We start from the raw sequence: 20,699 nt of genomic DNA on the forward strand, positions 1-20,699 counted from the left end.
TAATCGGAAATACGTATGACAGATTTACGACCGTTCGTTAAGTAGTTAAAAGATTAGATAAATACGTATACGGATATTAATGGATAGTCATCGCTCGTAGTCTCTCCTTTCGTATTTCTTTGATTTTGATAGCCAAAGTAATCATGCATTTTTTTTTGTTTCTTCTTTTTTCTTTTTTTTTTTTTTCTTCTTTTCTTTAACACGACATATTTATGTCCAATCAATCATACAATATGTTGATTATGATTTCTCTGAATTTTTTTTTTTCCTTTCATATTATAGATGATCCTTTTATCTCTCTCTCTATCTATCTATCTATCTATCTATCTATCTATCTATCTATTTCTCTCTGTTGAAGAGATTTAAAAAATCAAAATCTCGAACAAATATATATTTTCACACACATATTTTGTGTATGTGTGTTAGTGTAGCTATATATAAAAGATTAAGATGTTCCGAAAATTAGTCGCTATATATTTGGAAATATTAATAAGAATTAAGAAAATAATATACGTAACTATTTAAGTATACAATTTTTTCTTTTTCTTTTATTTTTTTTTTTTCTTCGAGCTAGTAATTATTAAATAACATGTTTTTTTTTCTTTTTAACGAAGACATAAGAATGTAACTTCTATATCAATTTATATAATTTTACGAACGTCCTCGTGTATCAATTTTTTTTCTTTTCTTTTTCTTTTTTTTTTTTTCAAGTTAAAAATGGCAAAGTTTCTTTCATAATCAAAGTGAAATAAAAATATTTCGATCGATTTATCAACAGAAATGTAACGTAAGAGTTTTCAAAGAAAATCGCTATCAACTACAAATTGTTTATAAGAGATTAAATAAATAATTGAATTATCGAAAAATAACATCTCACTATACTTCGCAGAATATTTCTTTCTTTCTTTTTATTTTTCTACCTCAAAATTTAAGACGAGAATATATATGCCGGTGTAACGTTTGAAAAAAAAAAAAAAATAAATAAATAAATAAATAAATAATATACATACGACCCGACCGAAATAAATAGAGACTTTTCGTGACATCCAGTGTATGCGTGATAACCCGTAAAAATTAATGATCCTAGGACGAATGATTTGTCGACGTAATAAGAACGTCCTTCTGACGTTAATAATTAATGTTGATTAATAATTACGTATAAATCAATGCGAATATGTCGCGTGGTGAAAGCGAAACAATCTTTCTTTCGTTTCTCTTTTTTCCTTTTCCTCTTTCTTTTTCTGTTTCTTTCTTTTTTTTTTTTTTTTTTCTTTCCTTCCTCGGAATTGAATCGTACAGAAATTTTAATAATAAACTCGTGATTGCAAAAAACGCGACGACCGTTTATATAATTGAATTTTTGTTGTTGCATCGGTGCACGTGTTACAATGACATCGCATGAAAAGAAGAAAAAAAAAAAAAAAACATTTAATAATAATTATAATAATCATTTTAATGATTGCACGTTTCGAACGTCGCGAGTTTCGAAAAAGAAAAAATAAAAAGGAAATAAAAGTGGAAAAAGTAAATTAGCTTAAACGTTACGAATATTATAAAAAGTATGTACGTATATTCGTGATAAAGTATTGCAATACTTATTTTTTTTCCATACTTGTACGTTACGTAACGCAGAACCTTGCCGATATATTTGACATTTACATTTCAATGTACGATAACTTGACAAAAGGTATGGATTTCTTTTTTCCTTTCCGATTTTGAAATATACTTTTTCTACGAATAGAAGCTTCCGATTAGGTGTATATTACGTATATTATCGTCGTCATCGTTTTACAAAATCTTTGTTTCTATCGATTCTATGAATTTTTGTAATTATGTTTCTCGTGGATACTTGTATATATGTATGTATGATATATATGTATGATATGTACATATAAATGGAGTATTATAATTGAAAATTACAAAAATTGGATTATAATAAAAAATTATTATACATTAATATATTTTTGTTTTGTCATTAAATTATATAAATGGTGTACGTTAAAATTTACTCGTAGATAAAAAAAATAATCGAAGTTTTTAGTAGATAATATCATTCGCGATCAAAAAAAAAAAAAAATCTGTATCGTGAAAATATGGGAACGAATTATTGATTTAAAAGTGAATTATTGAAAGAAAAAAAATCAGAAATATTACTGCTCCGATTCGATAGATTTTTTCTCTCTTTTACTTCTCTCGATAATTATGATTTTTCTTTTTTTCTTTCTTTTTTTATTTATCATATATCCGCGAAATGGTGTTAGCAACTGAACTGTAAATAGAAAAATGATATTGCCCACGAGTTTAACTAGCTGCACTTTCACGCGTTTAATGTCATAATATATCTATATGTATACATACCTATACACATACACACACACATACACATATGTATGTATGTTTCATATCGTTTTGATATAATTTTTGTTGGTATCTCAAACAATTTAAATTCAATCTTAAGAATGAATCATGCCTGAGAAAGACCACGTGTTCCCCTATAAAACTTCCTCGAGAATTTCCCATTATATCAATAGTGATTTCTTTAAAGATTCCACGCACGTTTGTTACTGAAATATTTTGTATTTTTTTTGTTTTCTTTTAATTCTATTGTATCGTAATACATTACAGTTTTTTTTTTTTTCAACAATGTTACGTAGTTAAACAAGGTCGAAATACATAAATATATTGTTAAGTAAGTTTTAATTAAATATTACCTTATTTTCTGTTATATTACGTATACATTTTACAAAAAAAAAAAAAAATAAATATATTATCATGAGTGAAATAATATATACATAACCTACATAATTAATAGAAATAATAATATATAAAATAAGAAAATACATAGAAACAAAATACTAGAAAATTCTAACATCTCTTATCGAACAAATACATGATAATCAATTATTAAATTACACGATATATAATATATTATATATTATTTATTCGCATATAAAAGATTTAAAAATTACAACATTACTTATCAAACAACATTAATATTTATAACTCTATTTTTAAATCTATTATCGTATTTAAACTCTCCGATCTCATTGAAACAAATTCTGATCGATAAGATCTACGTAATATTATCATTATAAAATATCTCCCATTAAATGTAGAGTAATGTTTATAATACTGTATTAATATACTCATTAATGTTATATCTAAACACATATCTCTATTTAATCAGCGATCTACGTAGTAGTCACGTATAACAAAAAGAAAGAAAGAAAACTAGTAAGGGGTAATGTGGTAGGGGGATATTACAGTGGGGATAGGGAGGGGGTGAGTGATAGCAGGGACAAAAGAGTAGAAAAATAAGGCAAAAGTTTTTTCTTCTCTTTTTTTTTTTTTTTTTCTATTCGAACGAATGTGTCATCGTCAGAAAACACCGCGATGCACGCGACCTGCATTTCTATCATGCTGATAAAGTCACTTAATAGTATGTGTATGTATGTATGTATGTACGTATGTATGTACGTGTGTATATGCGTTCATGTACTTATAGCATCGAATGGTTAACTCGTAAATACGCATAGAGAGTAACGCAACATCGTGCACGATGTTAACAATTTCTAAATGCACCGTTATATGTCTACGACTACGAAGACGAATTAGAGTACCTATGTGTTTTCATTTAATATTTATAATTACGAAGCGAATTTATTTAACGAACGATTGAGAGAAGGATTCGCTCTATATCCTCGTTCTTGAAAAATAAAAAAGAATTGTGTATATATTATATATTTATTTGTTAATTGATTAATTTTCTTTAAAACAAATCTTCATTTGATAGAATGATCTTTATGTATGTAAAATTCATTCCATAAAGTTTCATAAAGATTCTTATGCGATTTGGAAAATCATACATTGGGTACTCTTTTTCGACATTGTTTAGATTAAATCATTTTTTTTTTTTTTTTCTTTTTTTTTCGAACAAGGCTAGCTTATAAAATTACAACAAGTCAGATTACGAGTGAGTAAAAAAAAAAGTCTTAGAAAGGAGGTAATTGATTTTTTAAATGACCTAGAAACGCTTGGCCCATGTAAGAACTTTTGACCGACCTATACATATATATATATATATAATTTGTAGATGAACGAAAAGTTTCTAGATTTATTTTTAAAAAACTGTTACTCTTTTTTGAAACTTTTTAAATTAATATTTTTTTCATTCTTTCTTTTTTCCTTTTCTTTTTTATCAGATTATAAAACTATAAGTCGAACTAACTAATTTATAAAATTGCGGACGTAACTACTACAGTTCAAAACCTCACGAAAAAAGATATAATTGATGTTTCTAATTGCCTGGGAACTTTTGACCCGATCTTTTTACATAATAAGACACGTTCGTAGTACTCGCTGAAAACAATCGTCTTCTATGTCGTTTCGTAACGAAGCTTGAAACGAAATAAAAAAAAAAAAAAAGAGAAAAAGAAAAATGAAAATTATTCTGTGAATGAAAATACACGAGGCTCTTAATTTCTCTCTCTCTCTCTCTCTCTCTCTCTCTCCTTTAAGAATTTTCAAATCGAAATAAACTCGAGCTTTCACATAATTAAATGAACGAGAAATACCGTACGGATCTATGAATCCTCCTTGTTTTATTATTTCTAACTAACTTGGAAAGTAGCAACGAATAATGGAAAGCCAAACGAATAATTTAGTATACGCATGCTAATATAAGCGATTAATTAAACGCGATTTAATTATAACGACGAATTATTTATCTAACGTGTTTCTATTCTAGCTCTTCGAAGGTATATATAATGAAACGATTTAATTTGCCGAGACGTTGGAACGTTCAAAAAGCGTTTATTGAATATTTCCATGCATTTTCCCAATTTTTTCACGAGTTTCTCCTTCGTTCGAATTTTTTTCTTTTCTACCTTCCTCTTTTTTTCTTTTTATAATAAATAATATATCAGCATATTTATATCCAATCGAAAAATTCAAATTTAACAAATTATATATATATATATATATATATATAAAATTAATCTAACAGAATGTAAACTTTTCTTTGTTCCTTTCTTTCTTTTTAAATTAACATCCGATTATGGAAAAGAAAAAAAGAAGAAGATAGAAGATACAAATATATATGTATACAAGCATATCGATAGGAAGTAACGTGTACCATTAAAAAAATAATTAAATCTACCAAAAGGATCCTTCGAAAGGAATGATAAAGATAATAGAAAAATAAATAAAAAAAAAGGAAGAAATCTTGTGAGAGCCAAACACGGGAAGGCTTCATTATCGAACGTGAGGATTCTATAATACATAGGAAACTTCCGTTTGGCCGAATATCGAACTCCATTTTGGTACGAGTCGCGTTACGACTCTTTGGAATGACTCGTGGAGACACGAGTGATATATACGTTAACAATATATATACATACATACATATATATATACGTACATATGTATGGATATATATATGTATGGTATATATACATGTATGTACGTATGTATGTATGCATGTATATATATATATATATATGTATATGTAGCTACGTATGTATATATACATATGTGTGTATATGTTTATACGTATATACGTATATATGTACATATGCGCCGTTGAAATGGCGCGTTTGATGGTAAGAAGCAACTGAGGTAAGGGGTTGGGAGAACGATGGTGGGGAGGGACATTGCCCCACCTTTCATTCGACTTTGACAGTTCCATTATGGTATCGGAGCTAACGGCAAACAGTACGTACTTACGTACGACGACGAGTAGTCGAGTAAGTACATAGTCGAGTCTCGATCGTGAATCAGTTGTGCTTACCGATATATATATATATACGTATACACACACACACACACACACACATATGTATATTTATACATATACATACCAACATACGTCAAGGTATTTTTTTTTTAATCTATCTCTCTTTTTGTCTGTCTTTCTCTCTCTCTCTCTCTCTCTCTCTCTCTCTCTCTCTTTCTTTCGCTCTCTTTCTGTCTCTCTCTTTTCTTCATATACCAGCCCCACCCCTTACTTTCACCCCCACCCTTTATTCTCCTACCTCTACCTCATTCTACTCTTTCTCTTCATCCTCTTCATCCTGTTCTTATCTCCTTCTTGGTGACTTAAATCGACATTCAAGAAAGAGAGAGACAGAGAGAAAGAGAGAGAGAGAGAGAGAGAGATTCGTGTTCTTACGTCGCGTCGCAGAACCGAGAAATTAGTTTTTAAACTTAGCCTCTTACCGGATATTGGTATTTTCGGGCGAGCTGACGCGTCGGGAAAAAAAAAGAAAGAAAAAAATATCCCACACGATGAGTGGCAAGGGATAGGGGGTGGGGGTTGGCTTGGAAGAAGATATCAAGGAAAATAGACGTTTTAGGAAATCGAGATGGATATCGAATGTTCATTGAATCTCGAGAAACGATTTCTATCTCTTCTTTGTCATTTTCTTCATTTTCTTTTTTTCTTTTTTTTTTTTGTTCTTAAGGACGATTTTCAAAGAAAAAGATTTTTACGTTTGGAGTACAGTACGTAGTAACGTAAGATATTTTTTATTTTATTTTATATTTCCTTTGATTTTCTTTCTCCTTTATTTCTTTTTCTTACTCTCTGTAATTCAATTTTTTTCGTCTAATAAAACAAACTTGTTACTTAATATTAATACGATTATACCATATCAGTATGTTATACCACATTATATTGTAATATATCGTATTGTATATATTAATGCAATATAATATAAATATAATATTAGTACTATAAATAAATAAAAAGTATATCGTTCTATTACAATTATCTTTATATCGAACATAAAGAGTATTATATATAAATTAAAGAAGAAATAACAATGAAAAAGAAAAATACTTCGAAATATGAAATAAATAAATACACATTTTAATCGTTTGTCCGTAAAATAAAATATAACTTCGTTTCGCGTGTTACATGACGTTTTATAAATAGAACTTACGTAAATAATAATCTCGTTGTTTGCTCATAATCGCAAAGTTTATTCGCACATTTGTCGTACGGAAGTAAAACGGATGAGTGATATCGATTAACGAGGAAACGTTTCTTGTGTTTGCGATAGAAGAACACTACAATGATATTAGAAAAATGTAATGTTTATAAATGGTTCGTCGATATAATTGATGCTACGCGTTCTTCTCAAATATTTACTCAATAAATATTTGCTATAGGAAAGAGAATGAGAGAGAGAGAGAGAGAGAGAGAAAGTTCGAGTTATGATATCCTATAAATTTTTACTCTATGTCGTGTTTCGTTCTTTATATATTGAACAAACAAACGAACGATTTGATTTATATCTTTATTTATTTGTTTTTTTCTTTTTATCGTTATTTCGTTGTTGTTGATTTGTTTTTTTCTTCTTTTCTCTTTCTACGCTATAATTCTTTTTTTTTTGTAACCTATTCGCTACAAATATCACGTTTATTGAACTTGGATTATATAATATAATTGGAAGAGAGAATTGATGATATATAATACTGTAGTATATATCTATACGATAGAATTCTATTGATTTCTATGTACTAAGATATTATTGATATTTCTATACAATTTTAAAGGATACATATATATATATAAAGGTTTCAATATAAAACAGAATATAACAAAATAAAGTCCTTAAATCTAACAACAAGGAAGATAAAAATGTGAAAAGATTATCGTTAATATTACAACAATCTTTATTATTATTATTATTATTATTATTATTATTATTACATCCTCTACGTTAACTTTAATAATTAATACAACAACAACAACAACAAAAAACAAAACAATAAAAAAAAAAGAAACATGAAATCGAATGAAACGAACCGATGTTACGTTAAAAAAAGAAAACAGAAAAAAAGATAAGAGAGAGAGAGAGAGAGAGAGAAAATAAATGTCTCGATATAAAACTAGACTGCACAATAAAAAAAAAAAAAGAATCGTGTTGTCTTTAAATTCGATAGTTAACGAGGACATTTACTTGTCAGTCAGAAAAATTCGAGTCCAATCGAAATAGATTCCACGTGTGGAACCGAGTCAAAAGAGATGGAGTGAGAGATGGATAGGAGGAGAAGAAGGAGGATGAGAGATTCGAAACGTGTACGTTCATTACTATTCATTGTCTTTGATTTTTTCCGAACGTGCGCGTCCCCAATACCGAACGAGCTAAACAAGAACAAACGGTAGTATCCCCCCTCGGATACCTCCTCGACACGTCCGTTTTCAACGATCATAAACTTTTCCGGTCGCAATTTGGCGTCGCACCTTTTTAAATTGTCTTGACCCCAACGAAATTGTCAAGCCGAGCGAAACGATCGTTTGAAAAAAGAAAAAATAAAGAGATATAAAGTATACTAAAAATTAAATGAAAGAAGAAGGGAATGGTAGGCCCCACAATCATTGGACATATTCCAGGTTCCGTAAACCGTTTACGTAATCAAGAGAACGTCAGAAATCAGTAGTAGAATAACTCGTGTTAACTAGTAATAGCCAACATCGACGTTTAACGTTCACGTCGAGTTACGGTTAGCGCAATTAGTAGCTAATCAAAAGTCACTCTAACGGGTTCGTATAAAATAAATTTTCATTCCCCGACCGGCAGACTACCAAATTTCTTTTATTTTAAACAAGTTTTGTACAAATTCAAGATGGTTTTGTATATTTATATTAGAATTATTTATATTAGATTTTATATATAATTATAATTAATATTTAATTATATATTTATATTTATATTAGAATTAGAATTTTTCTATGGTATGGTATGGTGCGATATATATTAATACTGATATGATATAGTATAGTAGAGTATATATGTTGGAATACAGTATATTAGAATATAGTATACTGGGTTGTAGTGTATTAGAACACGATATACTAGAGTCAATATATATATTAGAGTACGGTACAATAGAATATGATATATTAAGGTACAGTACGTTAGGGTACGGTGTAATAAAATAGAGTATATTAGAGTACAGTGTAGTACAATATGAGCCAAAAATTTCTAAATGAGCTAAAAAGTTCTTTAACCGATCGGGGTTTAACAGACCGTCGAAAAAATTATTCTGAAAAAAAAACCTCTCGAAATAGAGTATAATACATTACGCTTGTCAATTAAGATACAGTATGAGTATAATAATATAATATATTATAAAATATAATTTTTTCATTATCATATAACTAGTAAATATAACTTTCACGTTGTTTAATTTTTTTTTTCATTTTAATCTTCTTTTTTATCCTAGACAAAATTGATGAATATAAAATTATGGAAGATCAAAGAAAACGAATGCACACGTATGCGCACGCACAGAAGCTCATTGAAGTTCAAAACTTTTTGTTTGAAAAATCAAAAATCGAAAACGTTCTCGGGATTCGCGTTTACGACTAAACAACCGTATCGAAACGTCGTCGTCGAAGCATTTCAAAGCGTGTGCATATTAATCGTACGTCGTTAGAAAGTCGTAACGATTCGAGTTGCCGAGTCGTATCGAATGGAAAAGAAGAACGAGCGAAATCGTGATACTGTTGATAGTTAAGTTCGTATGTTGTTGTAATCCACTCTATATATAAATGTGTGTGTGCATTTACGTCTACGCACATATATATGTCATATGATAATATATCTGTTGAAATTAGGTGAGAGAGCTAGCGACTCTTTCGCGACGTTTTTATTTTCAAAGTTCATGCTTCCGTTCGTGCTTTTCCACTTAAATTTATTTCATTATATCGTAGAATGATATTACGATTGTTGCATTTCTTTTCTATCCTTTTCTTTTTTCACCTACATAAATCATTAAAAATAAATACTCGAAATTAATAAATTCGAACTTAACATTTTTGCTGAAAAAAAAATCTAGAAAATTTCTTTCTCTCTCTTTCTCTCTCTCTCTCTCTCTCTCTCTCTCTCTCTCTCTCTCTCTCTCTCTTTCTCTCTGTCTCTCTCTATCTCTACCTATCTCTCTTTCTCTTGAAACGATTTCCAGAATTATATATATAAAAAAAAGAAAAATAATAAAAAAACATTATTTAAAAATAAAAACCAATAACAGCAGCAACAACAATAGGTCTGCGTTGGATACCGAAATGTATTTTAACTGATCAAGACAATTTTCGAGGTACATATGTGTGCGTGTATGTGTGTTCGAGGACGGATAAAACCAAAGAAAATAATACTGTGATATCGATGGGAAATAACAATGGCGAAGAGTATATGCCGATAAAGACGATCTGAAGAATGGTGAGAAAGGAGAAAGAGGACGAAGAAGGTGATGAAGAAAAGTCAAGTGAAATTAGTTGTGCTGTGAGAAAGTGATAAAGCAATATTATTATTAATATTTATCATCATCATTATTATTATCATGTACACCATGATAGAACAAAGAGATAACGATAGGTTGGGATGTTCCCAACAAACTCAGCATCATTGTTATCAAGTGATTAGAACTACAAGAGTACATCAAAGTTCACGAAGTTCCAGGATGGTCAGCGTACAGGAAAAAGTTATCAGATCGCGACTGCAGTTAGGCTACTCCACGCCCACGTCCTTCATTAATCGGTATCTTTTTTATACTTTATACGCATATATATATATATATATATATATATATATATAATTTTTTTTGTATATTATTTTATTTGATCTTTTTTTTATTTTATTTAATATTACATTTGCATTTTTTAATATGATGATTTTGGTAAATATGTATATTCAATTAAAATAATATACATATGTATATGTTAAATTTATTAAATATATTTACGTATATATTTATATATATTATTTAATATATATATATATTATTTCTTTTTATATTATTTCAATAATAATGTCGAGTCTAATTTTGTTCTTATTAATATCGTAAAAATTATTATCGATAAACAATTATCACAGTTGCTATGATAGTTTATTCGTAAAGAATATTACGAAGATTTCCTATAGATTTTTTAAGAAGCATTTATATTTTACATTTACATTTATATTTATATTTAACACATTTACAAGAATGAAATTGTATGGAAAATCATGGACGACGGGTCAAAACGCTTGTATTCCGTACGAATAGCTTGGAATAGAGTTTCGTTGAGCACATCGTTTTGTTTACTTTGAACGCGCATTTCCCACATAATTCGATTAAAACTCGTTCGGTGGAATATAATTGTTGATGCGATAGAGAGTATATATACTTCGTTGAGGCTATTGTCCATGTTAGTCGAATGAAATAGCTTGACATTTTGGACAAAGGATAGGAGAGGGACGGGAGTGAATTTGGTAGGAACTGTTAGTCGTGAAAATTACACGAGAGAGAGACAGAGAGAGAGAGAGAGAAAGAGTTCATCAAATTTTAAACGAACACGATTTTATTTGATATGGAGGAATTAAAGTTAATCGATTAAAAAAAAAATAAATAAACAAACAAATCTACTATCAAATAAGAATAATTTCAAATAAATAAACAAATCTATTATCAAATAAAATAATATCGGATATAATTCTGTTAAATATAATCCTTAAAAAAAAAAAAAAAAAAAAGAAAATTTCAAACGTGAAGCACAATGTGATACGAATTACTCGGCAAAATTTCTTTTTTATTTCATTCTCTTTTTTTTTTTTTTTTTTTTTAAATTCAATTTCGTTCAAAAGAAAAAGTATAAAATAGAAATGAAACGAAAACGGGACGAGAAAAAAAATCTCTATCCTCGATTGAAAATAATTTCGAACTTGAGAATTGATATAGCATAGGAATTATTACCGAGAAATTTTTTCTTCTCTACTCGATCCGTCTGTACAGAAAGAGATAAAAAAGAAAAGGAAAAAAAGAGGAAAAGAAAACGAAGAAATAAGATGTTCTATCGAATACGAGACGATCGATTCCTCGACTGGAAACTTCTTTAGTTCGCTATTAATCGTAGAATGGTAATGGTAAATGATGGAAAAACATAAAACGAAACGAAAACTGACTTACCAAGTAATTGAATATTTCCGAATTTTCTTTGCTACGGATTGGACGAGTTAAAAGAAAGAAGAAAATCTCTTCCTTTAAAAGAAGCCAAAAGAAAAAAAAAAAAGAAAGAACCTAAAAAAAGAGAGAGAGAGAGAGAGAGAGAGAGGAAAAGAGAGAAAGTGAAAAAGAAAATCTTATTACTTTTACATCTTTTTACATTAACGTCGAATGTAATCGCTGTGAGCGATTAATATACATATAATTATCATATTTAAATTTATCTAATTTACTTTTTATCATATTCCTTTCTCTCTTTCTCTCGTATAATTATCATCTTTAAAAATGTATTATTATCTCTTTTTCTCAGTTACTTTTATCTCTCTCTCTCTCTCTCTCTCTCTCTCTCTCTCTCTCTTTCTTTGCTTAAATCCTCTTTAGATTATTTCTTTCATTCTCACCTATAAAAAAAACAAAAAAAAAAGAAAAAAAAAACATATATACATATAAAAGAAAAGAGATAGAAAAAAAGAACAAATAGAAAAAAAAAAGAAAAAGAAAGAAAGAAAAAGAAAAAAGATGATATTATTTCAAACGTCGTTTCAAAGCGATCGTTGCTGACGTGAATCTTAACTAACATGCATTAGCACCGTTAGCCGCAATCAACGATTGTTAATTGCTCGATGATAATTAGTTCGAACGAGAAGAAGCTCCAAGACGATATCCATGCTAATGGAAGCACGCTTTAATAATTTCTTTAATTAATTCGGGAGACCATCGACCGCCAATCCCCACCCTCTCCTTCCCCTCCCCCTCCTCTTCCTCCTCCTTCGTCCCACATGCGTGCGTGCCTTTTTTTTCTCTTTTTTTTCTCTTTTTTTTTTCTTTTTTTTTTTCCCTTATACGACGACTCGCATTAGCACACTTACCGAGCGTGACATTCTAATATAACTTTACAATTAGATTTGCGAAATTATCTTTGAAATCTTTTGCGCGTTATCATTGATCTTAATCTTCTTCTACTACTTCTTCTTCTTCGTCTTTCTTTTCTTCTTAGTCTTCTTTTCCTTCTTCTTCTTTTTCTACTTGTTTGATATAAACTCGTTGTGAATACTAGCCGCCATGAACTCTGACCTCCGTATATACGTATGTATGTGTGTCTAGTCATGAAATAATATGATGAACGTTATACGTAATACGTGTCATTAGTAATTCGCATCTCGGTTGCACGAATCATTCTCCACGTTTCAACGTTTTGCTCGAAAGATTCCGCTGTTTCTTCCTCTTTTTTTTTTTTTTTTTTTTTTTCTTTTCTTTTCTTTTCCTCTTCCTCTTTCTATTTCTTCTTTCTTTTTTTTATCTTTTCTTTTTTTTTTTGTTTTCCTTTTTTTTTCTCCTTTTTCTTTTTCGTACGACTCTCCCTCGGGCTGTTATATCCCGAGAAAAATATGTGATGTAAGATTTCTCTCTGGTGGATCCATTGAAAAATATTTTTTTCTACTTTGATCTCTCTTTTTCTACTTTTTCTCTTCTTCTCTCTCTCTCTCTCTCTCTCTCTCTCTCTCTCTCTCTCTTCCGGAAATCGTACAAATACGTATGTGTTTGTACGTAGAAAAAGAAAGAAAATAAAACTACGAACTACGATCGTATTATATACCCATAAATTGAAAACGTTCGTAAATAATTTAACCGACGAAAATCGAAAGCTTGAGAAAAAAAATCATGACCCTGAGAGACGATAATGGAAGGTGGGAAGAGAAGGATGAATAGAATGACAATTTTTAGAAATCTTTTTATAATCCTACGTTTTCCCGACACATGTTTTATTTTATATCCGTCGTTATTGTAACTACAGTTTCATTTATCCGTACGGATACTTGCGTAATAGTTACGACGTTGTTATAATAAAATTCATGGAGGGAAAGGAAGAGAGAGAAGTCATAGGAGAGAGTGAAAGAAGTAGAAGAAATGAAAATTTTATAGGTATTTATCAGAAAGAAAAAAAAAAAAAGAAAAGATAAAAGAAATTTGTAAATAAATATGAAATAATTAAAAATATATAAAATTAATGAAATAAATAAGAAATAATTAAGAAAATAAAGAACAAGTCATTTTTTCACGAATGATGGAATTAAAAAGAAAAATCATATGTGCGCGCTCACGCGTGCATGCACGTATACTTATAACGTTGTTAAGAAGTGTATGTACTCGAGACTTGAGACGGGAAAATGAATTTTGAAGAAAAAAAAAAAAGTAAATAAAAAGAGAGAAAAAAGAAATCTTAGGTGAGCCGACACTATCTCTCTCTCTCTCTTTCTCTTTCTCTCTCTCTTTCTCTCTCTCTTTCTCTCTCTTTAGCGTCATCGATGTCGACATTGACGTCGATGTCGACGTCGACGTCGACGTCGACGTCGGCGTCGGCGTCGCAGAAACTCGTTAATTAGAAACGTGAGTTTTGCCATGCAGTTGGCGAGGTTAACGTCGCATAATTAAACGACGCCTATACCTATGTATATATATACATGTATATGTATATATATGTATATATATATATATGTGTGTATATACATATATATATTTACCTACGTACATACATACGCGAATAATAGTGTCGGTTTGTACTAGGAACTATGCAGTCAGTTTGAAGTGTGTAGGCTGGCAGGTAGAAGAAAAGTACGTTCTCAACGTATACCTTTCCCTTATCCCTCCACTCTTCAACACTGTATATCTTTTTTCTCCTTTTTCACCATATATACATATACACACACATATATATATATATATATATATATATTATATCTTGTATACATGTGTGTATATATAAATATATAAATAATTTTATTTACATGAAATATAAATACGTAAATAATTTTATAATAAATAAATAAATAAAATATATATATATATCGTATCTTATATACATATAAAGTATTTACAGTTTATATGTATGTATATATATATATATATATAAACGATTATTTACCTATAGTATTAAAAATGGAAGAGACAAGAAAAACGTTCAGACGAATATTAACATAGTGGTGTCAAAGAGAGAGGATGCAGTGGTAGGAAAAGTGGTTGGGGGAGTGGGTACATCGTATCGTAGCGATAATTACTTGACATTTGCGATGGCCTTAGAGTGTCCCATTAAAGTCACGTTTACATTTTTAACCGGAACCATCCTATATTCTTTAGACATGAAACTTTTTTTTTTCGAAACATCACCTACGCACATATTTTTCATAAACTGTTGGTTGTTGATTTATTAAGGCTCAAAATTTCTCCCAAGGTTTTATACGAAGATTTCTTGTTCAAGATTTTATCTAAAGTTATCTCTAATATTTTATTTACAAATTACACACTCATATATATATATATATATAATATACTTGGACATATTGTATAAACGTAGTCGTAAGTAACGGACTATGGATTAAAGACCGGACTCAAAGGCCATTTAAAAACTGGAGCACTTTTCTTGCAATCCACGGCATGCACGCACCTTAAATGCACCGAGAAAGTAAAACGACTCTGTTCAGATGGAAAAAGAGGGAGTAAGAGGAGGAGTATAAAAAGGAGGAGAAGGCTTCAACCGTGCGGAAACATTCGATGCGTTTGCGATTTCGCAACGGAAAGCTTTATCTTTTGCATCCCACGGAAATGAAGCTCTTTCGTTTTATCATGAATCATACGGTTACCTGAGTACATAAACTTGTATGTAGGTATATACCATATCACCTTACCGTCTCGTTTCTCTCTCTCTCTCTCTCTCTCTTTCTCTGATATATATATTTGTGTATGTTTCTATCTCTGTCTTTCTCTGTTTCCGTTTCTTTCGTCAAACGAAGAAGACTTTCCCTTCGGCCAAGCGTGAACATCCGTTCGATGAATTCACACGCATAGATATGCATACATACGCACACACATGTACAAATATAAAAAAAAAAAGAGAGAGAGAGAGAGAAGGATGAGAGAAAAGAAATAAATATTCAAAATCGAATGGGATTCAATACTCAAATATGCAAAGATTATAAAATCGGTCAAAAGTCTTTGGACGGTTGAAAAGTTTCTTCGTTTTTTGAAAACATCGATAATTATTCCTTTTCGAAAGTTTTTAGGGTAATTTATTTATTTATGTATTTATTTACATTCTTTTCTTCTCTTCCTTTTTTCCTTTCATTTCTTTTTCAAATCGTAAAACTAGTAATTGGATTTTTAAAATCGTCCAAGAACTTTTTTTTAGAAACATCCTGTATCATCTTTCCGGGCTGACTTCTTATTAAATTTTTATTTATTTATTTTTCTTTTTTTATTTTCGTTTTTACCTTCACCAGAAGCTATATATATATATATATATATATATATCCTTAGCTTAGAGAGATTCTGCATTTTAGATTAGCTACGCATTTCACCGAGTTACGTCGTCGTCGTCGTCGTCGTCGTCGTCGTCGTCGTCGTCGTCGTCGTCGTCGTTGTCGTTATCGTTGTCGTTCTCATCGTCTGCGTCGTTGTCGTCGTCGTTTCGAATTTCTTCTTATTCGAAGTGAAACCGACGATCGGATAGGATCCGAAAGCGGACAAATTTGATTCCAAGAGCGTAAAGAGAAAGATATATATACGTATATATATACATACATATATATATATATATATCATATCGATATCGCCAACTGACAGTATCGATTTCAAGCGGAAAGATCGATCGCACTGCCAACGATATTTTTTTCTCTCGATGAAAGTCCGAGACAGTTTTTTTCTTTTTCTTTTTCTTTTTTTTTTTTTTTGATTCGCAAAATAATATAATACGATACGAAAAGTTTTACAATAAATTATAATATCGTAAAGATATAATATATCGTAGATATAAAATGATTTCTTCAATTTCGTTCTTTTTTTTTTTTTAATCTCTTATATAAACTAATTATTGAATATCGATAAGAAAGATAAAAGGAGTTTGTAAGAAAGGTCATGTCGAGTTAAAAAGAATTGACCTCTCAGAACTCGAAAGGACAAATAACATACGTTTCGTTTATAAAGAGTTGCTTTGTTAAAAGAGTGAAATAAAGGAAAAGAAAAATAGAGAGAGAAAGAAAGAGAAATGAAGAAAGAGAAAATTTCCATCCTTTCAAGCGTAAATAGTCGAGTCCTTTCCATTTAATATCTAATATAATCCTTTCTCTCAATTTCCTCTTTCTTTCTTTTATTATTTCTCATTCAGCTTGATCGAGCGTGTCAAACGTTCTATCGATCATCAAGAGGCATGGTTCCATTCGCCATTCGAGATCGCAAGGGATATAATTGAAACGAGAAGCGTTAACAGTAACCGTATATTACCGGAAATTCATTAATGTAACTAACGATACGTGTTTTCATCTATTTGTCATTGATAATGAATTCACGCTTGTAAAGATTCTATTGAAATATTTATTTATAAACAAATCCGATTTTTTATATCGGATGATCTTTATACTAAGTAATAGTGTTATATACAATTCTTATACTTATATATTTGTATATATATATATATGTGTATGTATATGTATATAAAATTTGTATTAATTTAATTAAAGAAAGATAAACGGAGATCTTTTCACTAATTATATCAAATTATTGCATTTCTATTAGTATTTTTATGAATTTAATGAAATGTTAAAAAAAAAAAAAAAAAAAGAAAAAAAAAACAAGAGAAAAAGAGCTTTTCCACTGATCGTGTTTGAATCTCGTGTTATATAAAATTTTTTATAAATTTATTGTAATATTAAAAAAGTAAGAGAGAGAGAGAAGGGAGAGAAAGAGAAATCTTTTTTTGCGCTATATATATTCAATTCCTGGATTTACATAATATTTCATTTACATGATATTTTTATTAATATAACGAAACGTTTAAGACGTTATTCCAGAGAAAGATATAATTATGAATTTTACGAGCTCAAAAAAGAGAGAGAGAGAGAGAGAGAGAGAAAGCACAAGTTTGAGAAATAGAAAAAGATAGATATCTTAATTAGAAAGTATATCATCAGGTGTATGTAACGTATTATCGTCCATTTTTGTTAATCGAAAATTCTTCCTAGAAGAATGTTTGCTAGTAAGTAAGCAAGTACTTTTAAGTTACTTTAAAGAAGAGCGAATGAGTATGGTGTTTTACTGTTATACCATCGGGTACCACCGGTTTATTTTTATTACATCTCGAGCGAGTCTATCGTCGAACACATCCGTGGATGTACTTTACCTATAAATAGAACGCTCCGTGTTCTGACAATATGCGGGGAAATGACTATAGTAGTAAGTACTACTATATAGTAGTACTTATAGCTATCTCTTTTCATACGATGGCGATAGTAACCACGATGATAGGAGTAGTTGCGGTATCGGAGAACGGTGAAAGGCGTGGCGAAACGCCAAAGTAGAAACGTCGTTCGTTTTGTTATATCGTGAGATCGATGATTGTTAAAGAAAAATGAGAGAGAGAGAGAGAGAGAGAGAGAGAGAGAGAGAAATTGCATGCCGTCTGTCGTAGATGGATTATAATTTATTTATTTATAACCAAGAAAAATTATTTATCTCCAAACATCGAAGTGAATATCTATTTCTTTTTTCTACATTTTTTTCTACGTGCGATATATAACGATGTGTGTGTGTGTGTGTTTTGTACGTATTATTTTCTATACGATACACAACTTACGTATATATTTAATAATTTTTTTTTATCTGATATATTAAGAACAGAAAGAACGATAGATATTTATTTGGATTTTTTCGCGTTAAATGCATTTTTTTTTTCTTCCTTTCGATAACAGACATTCATTATTTTTGGATCAAAAGAAAGAATGTGACGTTTGAGAAAAGAAAGATGAAGAAGAAGAAAGAGGAAAGAAAGAAAAAGCTACAAGAACCGTTCGCTTTGGCGTCCTAATTAATAAGAAAAGGAAAGGAAAAAAAAAAAAGAAAGAAATAATTTTTCACGATCGCGTTCCTGGATGATTTCCAAATTCTTCGCGTAATTCCGTAGTACATTGTCGGCGAATTTCTGGTATGATGACGAGCATGAATACGTCGAGGCATCATCGGAATAGTCTGACATGTGCATCGACATCTGAACATTCCCTGTATCTTCCAGACATCGGACATTGCTATGTATTTTGTTTACAGAAATACTATGTATATTTATATATATATATATATATATAAAATATATAAATAAAACTTTATATGTATTATACATATAGACATTATATTTTTTAAATAAATAAATAATATTTAATATGCAATATAAACCGTAAAGATAAACGTTGTATTGATAAAACGTAATAAATATATAATATACATATTTTATCTATATCTAAAATCTACATACGTATTTGTCCATACTTGAAGATCTTTATTACAAAAAAAAAAATATATATATATATATAATCGTGATTGTCAGACAAAAGAAAAGAAAAGGAAATTTTCAAAACAATTAAATAATAAAAATCAAGAATTAACTGATGATCATCCTCTTAATTCTTCCCATATTTTACGATCTCAAGATTAATTTATCTGTTAAGATAGAAAGAGAGAAAAAGAGATATCCTTGCTAAAGAATCAAATATAGAATGGGAGAAAATTTCTTAGATCGTTAAAGAAAGTTCGCAGCATATTTTTAGAAATTGATTATCCTTTTTCGATGACCTTTTAGTCTAATTTCCTGTTTTTTCTTTTTTGCTTTTTTTTTTCCTTCCTAATCAGATTGCAAAACTGCTAGATTAACCTAGTCGAATCTCGAAGTCTCCGAGAAGACTAATTCGTTTTTAAGAATTATCTGAAAACTTTTTACCGTTCTAAGAATTTTTAATCCGAGAAAAAAAAACAAGAAGAAGAAGAAGGATTGCGAGAAGAGAAGGAGAGAGAGAGAGAGAGAGAGAGAGAGAGAGAGAGAGAGAGAGAATGACACGAAGATGAGAAATCCTTTCTAAGAAATTAGATATAAATTCTTCGGGCGAATCAAAAGTAGTTCCCTAACAGTTTTTAAAAATCAATTAGTCTTTTTCAATGACCCTTTAGTCAAATTTTTCTCTCTTCTCCTTCGTTCTTTTTCTTTTCGATCGATTTACAAAACTGCAAGACTGAAATTACTTGTCCGACAGTCAGAATAATTAGTTTTTATGATTGCTCTAAAAACTTTCTCTTAAAAGCTTTATCTCGAATAAAGGGGTAGAATTAAAAAAAAAAAAGAAAATACTAAAAAATTAAAAAGAACAAATAACAAACAGAGAGAAATAAAAACTAAAACAAAAAAGAAGGTTCGAAAGAGGAAAGAAAGAAAGAAAGAAAGAAAGAGAGAGAAAGAAAAAAGAGAGAGAGAGAACAAACGCAACACACACACACATACGCATACGCGAATGCACGCATGAACGCATGCATAAAATGACGGAAGAAGCGTCAAAATAATATCGAAGAAACGCGATACGCGAAGAAAACCTTACTGTTCGAGGAAATGCACTAGTATAATATAATAGTTACGGAAGGAAGGAAGCGAGCAAGAGAGAAAAAAAGAACAAAAAAAGGAGAGAGAGAGAAAGACGATAGAGGAAGAAAGGAAGAAGGCTTCTCTATGGCGCGTGTCCAAGTGGCAGCTGATAACTCTCCACCTGAAAGCCACATCAGTGTTGCCGATGTTACTGCTACTAGTGTATGCGAGTAGTGGTAGTGTGGTGGTGGGGGATAGTGGCGACAGTGGCGACAGTGGCGACAGTGGCGGTGGTAATAGTAGTTGGGGTGGTTGGGTGGGG

General features: G+C 30.0%; 1 protein-coding gene across 3 annotated transcripts in view; it reads left to right on the forward strand.

Moving 5' to 3' along the window:
- The window catches only part of LOC122632550 (IQ motif and SEC7 domain-containing protein 1), a 105,353-nt gene that overhangs the window by 71,767 nt on the left and 12,887 nt on the right, over positions 1-20,699 (forward strand). Inside the window, exon 2 of one of the 3 annotated variants that reach the window (XM_043819473.1) lies at positions 10,054-10,544. The exons of the other annotated variants lie outside the window; for them this stretch is intronic. Within the exon in view, the coding sequence (XP_043675408.1) occupies positions 10,348-10,544 (197 nt within the window). The 5' untranslated portion in view covers positions 10,054-10,347. The remainder of the gene's footprint in view (positions 1-10,053; positions 10,545-20,699) is intronic. 3 annotated transcript variants of the gene reach the window in all.

Source organism: Vespula pensylvanica, chromosome 10 (genome assembly GCF_014466175.1).
Source record: "Vespula pensylvanica isolate Volc-1 chromosome 10, ASM1446617v1, whole genome shotgun sequence".
NCBI classification, from domain to species: domain Eukaryota; kingdom Metazoa; phylum Arthropoda; class Insecta; order Hymenoptera; family Vespidae; genus Vespula; species Vespula pensylvanica.